The sequence below is a fragment of the Diorhabda sublineata genome, chromosome 8 (genome assembly GCF_026230105.1).
Source record: "Diorhabda sublineata isolate icDioSubl1.1 chromosome 8, icDioSubl1.1, whole genome shotgun sequence".
Lineage (NCBI taxonomy): Eukaryota > Metazoa > Arthropoda > Insecta > Coleoptera > Chrysomelidae > Diorhabda > Diorhabda sublineata.
The window spans coordinates 14,237,834-14,246,688 of record NC_079481.1 but is presented as its reverse complement, the minus strand read 5'-3'; the positions used below and the strand labels follow the sequence as shown (position 1 = coordinate 14,246,688).

General features: G+C 31.5%; 1 protein-coding gene across 1 annotated transcript; it reads left to right on the top strand.

Moving 5' to 3' along the window:
• Positions 1 to 230: 230 nt before the first annotated feature.
• Positions 231 to 8,849, top strand: LOC130447593 (dolichyl-diphosphooligosaccharide--protein glycosyltransferase 48 kDa subunit). The gene is made up of 6 exons (XM_056784492.1): positions 231 to 436; positions 603 to 841; positions 2,480 to 2,734; positions 3,176 to 3,310; positions 4,915 to 5,073; positions 5,849 to 8,849. Exons 1-6 carry the CDS (start codon positions 313 to 315, stop codon positions 6,236 to 6,238), a joined length of 1,302 nt encoding a protein of 433 aa, XP_056640470.1. The 5' UTR covers positions 231 to 312; the 3' UTR covers positions 6,239 to 8,849.
• The last annotated feature ends 6 nt before the right edge of the window (positions 8,850 to 8,855 follow it).

Here is an 8,855-nt window from a genome sequence, read left to right as displayed (position 1 = left end):
TGTTATTACTACTTTGTCATCCTCTTTGTACAGTTCTTGTTATTACTACTTTGTCATCCACTCCTCTACGCCACGATTCTTTTCATATATGTTCTTGTTATATGTTTTTATTACTAATATAATCAAAAGTTAAGATATAAAATTTATTATTTCCATTAAATATGAAGACGATATTAATAACGTTAAACAAGCTTACAAACGTGGTTAAATACCTCAACGCAAAAGTCTCCATAATTATTAGGAAAGTAGACAGGTGACGTGTGGAGGTGGACGTGGAGTCGTGTAGAATTATTAATCTCGAAAATTATAAAAATGAAGTTACTTTTATTATTTATTTTTGCGTTTGTAGCGTGTAATGCACAAGCACCAACACTAGTTTTACTTGATAATCAAGTAATCAAAGAAACCCATTCAACATTTTTCAGATCTTTACAAGGTTTGTCTAAATGATACTTAACCGGCATTATATGGAGAGGGCTCAACTTTTACTATTTTTCTATATTCGAATCATTTACTCTTCTAATTGCTTTAAATATTTTAGTCCCTTGTCCTAAAATTTAAGTGTGCTATATATCTAGTCTTGTATTATAATGTTTTTGCAGATAGAGGCTACATACTAACATTTAAAATAGCAGATGATTCCTCTCTAGTTTTATCGAAGTATGGAGAATATTTGTACAAGAATTTGATTATATTTGCACCCTCTGTAGAAGAATTTGGTGGTAACTTAAATGTTGAAACTATTACCCAGTTTGTAGATGATGGTGGAAATCTTTTAATAGCAGGAAGCAGTGCAACTGGTGACGTTTTATCAGAAATAGCTTCAGAATGTGGATTTGAGGTAGCAATATTTTAATAAATAAATCAATTAGATATTTTGCATCTTATAATTCATATCAATAGGGATACTGAAAAAGGTTGCATTCTATTTACGTTTACCATAGAAAGCTAAGCATATTTGTAAAATTTACATCAACTGATTACATACAAAAAAAATCAATCTAGTTTAATAAAATATTTGAATATATATTGAATATACTTTTAAGGGGAATACAATATTTATTTAAAGTAATAATTATGGGTTGTACACTTTTCTTCACTGAAATAAATGTACATTTACATTTTGTCTGCCTAAATCATATTTCCTACCTAATGTCACTTTTATTGTCAGTGACAGATAATTCAATAATTAATTTGAATTCAATTGAAGTAAAAATGTACTTAAAGCCTCCCCAGTTATCTGAAAATCAGAATGCTGCCATTTTTGCCAAATTGGAAGATAGTCGGTCTATTAGAAGACTGATAACTCGTCTAGGTCTTATTGCATCTAAAGGTTGGGTGTGGAGTAAAGAAAATTTTAAATATTGCGCAAGATGTTGCATTGATTAATTTTTTTAAGGAACATTCTTTTGAATCGGCTGCTAGTGCTGCATATGCAACAAATTTCAGATTTGAAAAACCATAAAGTGCTGTCAAATGAGTGCAGGCAATATATATTAAATTATGTGTATTATCTGGAATTTTGGGAACAAATTGTCTTCACAGTTGAAAAAACATTTAAGTCGTGCAATGACGGACGTATTCGCGTTTGCAGACCAGGAAGTAATGAGTCTAGAAAATTTGCATTTTTTGTTGCCATACAGTTGCTATAACCTCTAACCTATAACCCCTCTTTTCAAACTCACACTAGTCATTTTGTGTTGGCAGTTCATCGCGTTATTCACCATAATTTAATTCTAAAAGTAGTTGCAAGAGTAAGTTTGACATGTAGGGGTGAGTGATATTGAGAATGTACTGAGAAATTTTTGATTGATTTCCAAAGTAAAACTCCTGTGTAATTAAATAGTAGGTTACCATCTGATTTAGACAAATTGAAAAATTTTTCTCAGCAGTTAATTATTTGACTTATGTGCAAACTTTCTCAATTCCTAATTACAAGTAAAAAAATAATTGAAAATGTGCTCAACTTTTTAATGTGCTCTGAAGTTTTTTGTATATAATGATTTTTGTTTTCCCTACATTATGTTTTAATCGTTCTTTTGCCATCTGTACAAATAAATCTCAAATTTTCAATTTAATTTTCAAGTGCTCTGAATTCTTTTTTTATATAATGATTTGTGTTTTCCCTTCATTCTGTTTTCATTGTTCTTTTGCGGTCTGTATTAAATAAATATAAATAAATAATGTCGTATTATTATTATCACTTTTAGTATCTACTTACAGTAGATAACTAGGTGGATGTATATTAAGTATCAAATAATCTACAAGTACACCCGCAGCTCACATTTTTTTCACTTTGCCGTTTATCTACCATAAAGTTGCCGCCCGCTGCCCTACAACTTTGCTTTTCCAGTTTACCATGAAATTTGAAGTGAGGCAATGTAGATTTACGATATTTAGCCTTCTATAGTTAGTATACTTCTAAGATTATTATAATAAATTATATAAAAAGATCTTTATTTACTTCTTATATTTTTAGATTGATGAGGAAGGAACTTTTGTAATTGACCATCTAAATTATGACCTTACTGACGAAGGACAGCATACGAAGTTGGTTATCACTTCTGACAATTTAATTGATGCACCCATAATAGTTGGGTCCAAAAAAGGTGTTGCTCCATTACTCTATCAAGGTACAGGAATATTAGCGGATCCAGAAAATCCTTTAGTGTTACCACTGTTAACTGCAGATAGTACCAGCTACAGTTATAATCCTAATCTACCTGTAAAAGAGGTATGTAAGTGAATGAACGCTAAATATTCATTGGTATTCATATTCATTCCAAAAAACGAACTGAAATGAATTCCTTTGTAATTTCTACATTCAAATAGTATTAGTTTCCAATATACATTTTGAATCAGCTCATTGTGATATACCGTGTGCTGGGGTTTTTCCTCTTGATCCAGGGAAATAAACACCACTCGTGAATATTTAAATGACATATATATTTGTTTTTTTGAATGTAAATGCTTGTATGCTTCCCAAAACTGAATTTTGTCTCTTGTCTGTTCTCATTTTTTGAAGACAAAAAATGCGGCGTTGCATTAAAATTAGGGAGCAGAAGCTTATATTAAAAGATACTAATATTTAACATCCTGTATATTAAGAATATGTATTTGATTAGTTGATATTCAATTTTTATCTATTTAATTATGTATATTATATTTTTTTTAGTATCCTCATGCAGTTGGTAGAGACACGGTTTTGATAGCCGGTTTGCAAGCAAGAAACAATGCTAGGGTTGTTTTCAGTGGATCATTGTCTTTTTTCTCGGATGAATTTTTCAGCTCTCCAGTCAAAAAATCTCAGGTTAGCATCCTCCAAATAATTCATTTTTTTTCTACATACTATATATACATTATATATATCCACAAAAAAGTATGTACCTTCTCCAAACAAGGTCTAAATCACTACTAAATTTGAGCAAATATTTTACAAAATATGAAGTTTTGTCATCAAGCAGTCTCAAGTGGCCCAAGATTTATGATACGACTATGTCTATTTGTTATTTGAAATCAGTTACATTGAAATGTGTTGTAAACGCTTTCATTCGAATCGTGCTGTATTTTTCTCAATAAATTTGGGAAGTAAAAATAAGATAAATCACGAAAAATATGTTCTTTCATGTTTTTAAGATATTTTTCTGTAGAAAATTATAAAAGATTGTAAAAGTTTTCATATATTATTTTAGGTTGAACTTTAAATGCGAATAACTTTCAATTGAGTCAACTTAGAGAAAAATTATTTCAGACCTTTTTAGTAGGTCGTTTAATTTCCTACAAAAATATCTATTTCTTTCTACTACACAATAATTCAAGCAATTAATATAAATTACGTAGTTACATCCAAATTGATAAAATAGAATTATAAAATTTAATTAAACCATTTAATAGCTTTCTCGGTTCTATTTATATGAACCGTTTCTAATAATTCCTGTTTCTTTTATTTGACTCTATTTCAAAAATTATTGAATTTTTATAATCAAATGTATGTTTTTTTTGATATTTCGTAATTTTTTTAATGTAGTTTCATTTTTTTATGGTATTGGTGACTTTCGAATCTATTTTGTAAATATCGAAATGTCTGTCCAACATAACCTATATTGTATCATGATCAATTCCAATGATTTGTGGTACTATTATTTAATTTTATACATTTAAATATTTGAAATAAAGTAGTTAATTTAATTTTCTAGCATAATACCTTGCTTTTCTCTTAGTGACTGCATTTTGAATTTTCCTATTCATCAAGTTTTCATTAATCCCTTTTTTGTAAGAGAATTTTATAAATCGTTATTCTAACCTAAAATAATGATTCATCTTGCCTCTTAGGTTTTTTTAAATGTAGTAAATCCACTCTTTCTTATGCCTCTTCGATAAAATGGTATGGTTTTTGTTTATTACATTTTTTCTTATTTTCTCTTCAATTGTTTAGTTCCAGTAATTTCGGGTCTTTGTTTACCTGGTTTTCAGTTTTCCTTTTTGGTAATTTCAATATTTTCAACTATTTTTTTTTCAATTTACTTATTTTGTTTATTTATTGAAAAAATATGGGAAATATCTAACTTGGAGATTTTATCCTATTTCATAACTTTAGATCCAAAAATTTATAAATATACTTCCCGGCACAATCATTACAGCTAATTTTATAATCGCTACACTTTTTCCAAATCTGGTATTTTATCAAACAATTTTAAACTCACTCTGTTAAAAATTCCTTCCAATCATTATGTATAAACAGGATCGAAAGATAACAAAACAAATTTCATCTGTTTTTCATGAAAATTTACTTTGAACCTTTCAATCTTGATTTTTTGGAGCCAAAAAACGAAGTAACTGCAATAATATAAACATGTCTCGATTTTTTTCAATATTTTGATTGAAATATAACAAGATAATTTGAAATTTTTTTAGTCTGGAGAAGCGGCTCTAAAGTCAGGCAATGAAGAAGTAGCTACTGCCATTAGTCAATGGGTATTTAGAGAGCACGGTCAATTGAGGGTGAAATCTGTGAAGCATCACAAAGAAGGAGAAAAAGAAGCGCCTCAAGATTATACCATAATGGACAATGTCGTGAGTATCAACAACTTCTGTTAACCATGAAATGTATTAAAACTATGTAGTGATTTTTTTCAATCCGATACAGCTGTCAAAACTGTTTTTGATATATATGATCAGTATACTCCAGAACAAAAATCATCATGAATAATAGATTGATGTTTGAGAAATGCTACCAAATTATTCAGCACTTGAAAATTGTTTACAATTTTTGATTTTTATGGCGCATGAACTCTCTAAACTAAAAGATACAAGAACACGTTGAATACAGAAGAGAATATCACTGCTGTAAACGAATATGTAGAAGATTCCAAATTATCATTGAGTCTTTGGAATTGTCTGTCTACTAAGTGAAACATTTTGATCAAAACTCTTTACCTACCCCTGTACATCATACGCGTCGATTTTTTTCTAATTAGACCAGATTAATTGGACCATCATAGTGCAGTCACTTAACATTATGCAGTGATATATCAAATTGTACAGTCCCGATTTAGCATCCAGTGACTTTTGCCTCTTTCCTAGATCAAATCGTCGCTCAATGGACACTGGTACAGTGATTAAAAGACAGTTTAAACTAATGCACTAAAGGCAGTTCCAAAAACTACTTCAGTAAGTGGAATAATGGATTGGAACGTGTGGAAACAACTTTCAAGTGCTTTTGGGACAAACCTCGTATAACTGAAGTCGTTTTCAAATCTTAATGCCATTTGGGATCAACAAAATTTAATTTTTTGTAACCTATAGGGTTGAAAGAAACACAGTAGATATAGATTTTATATTTTTTCAGGTATATACAATCGAAATAGACATTTTGGAAAATGGTCAATGGAAACCCTTCACAGCCAACGATATACAATTGGAATTCGTTCGAATCGATCCATTCGTTAGGACGACGCTTCAAAGAAAACCATCAGGGGAATACGAAGCCAAATTTAAGATTCCAGATGTTTACGGGGTGTATCAGTTCAAAGTCGATTACGACAGGGTGGGTTATACAAGGTTATTCAGTACTACACAAGTTTCTGTTCGTCCACTTCAACATACTCAATACGAGAGGTTTATTACCAGCGCTTATCCTTATTATACAGGAGCGTTCTCGATGATGTTGGGTGTGTTTGTATTCTCATTTGTATTTTTACATTTTAAGGAAGATGATAAAAAGTCCAAGAGTGAGTAAGGGCACGATTTTGTAAATAATTTTGTAATCAAGAAATATAAGTTGTGAAGTCCTTACGTTTTTACATATTTTGAATACCCTTATAATAATTTGCTTTCCAATTTATTAAGCACTTTGAGCACGAAACCTATGGGCTCGACGCTCATGAGCTGGGCACACAAGAATCAAGTGGAACAAACTTTGGTGAATTTTGTATCAATTTTCAAAACATTTCACAAATTATTTGTTTATTTGTTGTCGTTTTCGAAATACAAGATACTTGATTGATTGAATATAAAAGATACGAATACCATGGAAGCACTCCTTTGAAACTATATTTTTTACTATGTATACCTTCTTAAGCCCATTTTTCTTCATTAAGTAATAGTGCATATTCCCAATTTTCCTCTGAATCCAATAATATGAGAAAAGTTCATTTTAAACAAAAACAAATGTAAATCAAAATAAATTGAAACGAATTTGAAATACATGCCCACAGAGTGTCAATTCTACAGTTTGTTTAAAGCCCAACTTTGGTGCTCACGGGGCCCAAACCTTTTTCTAGTGTTTGAGGGGTAAGGGGAAAACGCAACTACTCGACGCACAGATCTTAAAAACGACAGGTTGAGTTGGGTTTGAAGTATTGCGCACCCATGTGCTCGTTTGGATGCTCAAATTGTGTAATTGGAAAGCGACTATTGCCTCTACGGAAAAAATTTACCTGTCAAAACCTGACAATGACAGAAATCAAATACCGGTAGGTAACCGTAATGATTGGTCGCATTCAGCGGACGTAACGCATATCGCTAACGGTAACGATCGCGAAAATGTGGAGCGTTCACTGTCAAGATTTTTTTGCTTAATGTGTCTTGTTCATATATGTAATACTTTTGTATGGACAGTTTCTATAAGTGGAAGCTGTTCAGACTAAGGGAGACAGAATGGGAACGATTTCTCTATCCCCCGAGGCTCCAGCTCGGTTCTGCGCATTCTCAAGCATGCGCAATATAGATAAAGAGAACGAGAGAGAAAATGAATATTGTCGGCACCATAACGTAGTGACGTTTTTTTCCATACCAACTGTCCATATAGATGTATTATATATATGGTCTTGTTAGTTTATGACAGGTATATTTACAAAACAAGGTTTGCTCTTTGTAGCTGCACTGGAACAGCAATGAACTGGACCAGTGCAGGCCATCTCATGAGTGTATAGAATTAGTTCCATCGGTTGCAAAGAACGATATAGTGTAGAAAGCAATGGAGCATTTGTTGATTGTTGTATTTGAGGTTATTTGATGTGATTCAGGCCTTGTAGTATTAACAATAATAGAAAACGATTTAGTACTTTTTGATATTTTACATTCGTCCGATGACGAAGATGTAGTGTCACCGTTTCCAGATTACACTTATTGCATTGGCTGAACTGACTAGATCCAGTGGAATCAGTACAGTGAACACGATGAACTAGTTCTCTTGCACTGCTACTAAGAACAGCGACACTAGCGCTGGTTATGTTATAAATAAAGCTTTAGTGTACATTTCCTGAACTAGTTCTGCCAGTGCAACTATCAAGAACAAACCTACATATGCTATTTTCGTTGCTGTTTTTTGAATTTAACAAGTGTTTCATTGAATGGTAAATGTGGAGGTATTTCGTCTAGTACCTTTACAAAGAATTACGAGGTGTTTTCATCATGTACCCAATTTATATGTATATAAAAATTATATCATTATTATTCAGAACTGTATCGTTGTTGATTATTCAATTTCTTGTTTTTATATGTTTTATTAAAAATATATTTTTTACTAGTAGTTTTATTTATGTTTACTTTCATTATCAGGTTTACAATCTACCATGTTTATCCATAGAGATATTACAGAGATATGGTAATATCTCTATGTGTTTATCACTGGCCTCTTTTTTTTATCTTTTGGCAGGACAATTAAGCTAAATAACTAAAAATGCACATAACTTGAAACTATGGAACAAAAACGGCTTGACGTTTGATCACAGAACACAGCCGATTTAACAAATTTTACTTCTGCTACCGCGACCTAGCACAAATTAAAAGCACTCCGAAATATGGCATCCGCTCCAGAACATGTTGAGTTTGTAGCGTATGTATCACTGAAAGATTCCTCTTGGATTCTACAAGCTGCATAACGGGTTTGTCAGGTAAGCGCGATCATTGTTTTTCGTACGCCAAACATGTGAGCTATGTTTCCACTTCGCTCGCGATTTGCATTCGAAATATACCTTTATGTGAGTGTTCATCATGACGTTCTCGTCACGACCACAACGATTGTAATCGTCATATGGATCGGGTAAAAGAGTATTTCAGGGGTTCTGAACTCTTAGTGGAACGCAGCCTATAAAACAGATGTTTTGTTATCTGAAGCCTTCAATCTCCCTATGTAATTACACTATTAATAAATTGATAAAAAATTAACTAACTATACCAAAATCTTTTTCTTTGATATGTCCTAATATTTTTTAACTCAGAGCAACTGATGATCTGCACATTAAATTTGCCTTATGTCTAAAAAAAGATTAATCAAGAGCAGATTTAAAAACAGATTAATAGAAGAAGTGTAGTTCTATGGTCGCGAATATGACAACTAAATATAGAAAAAA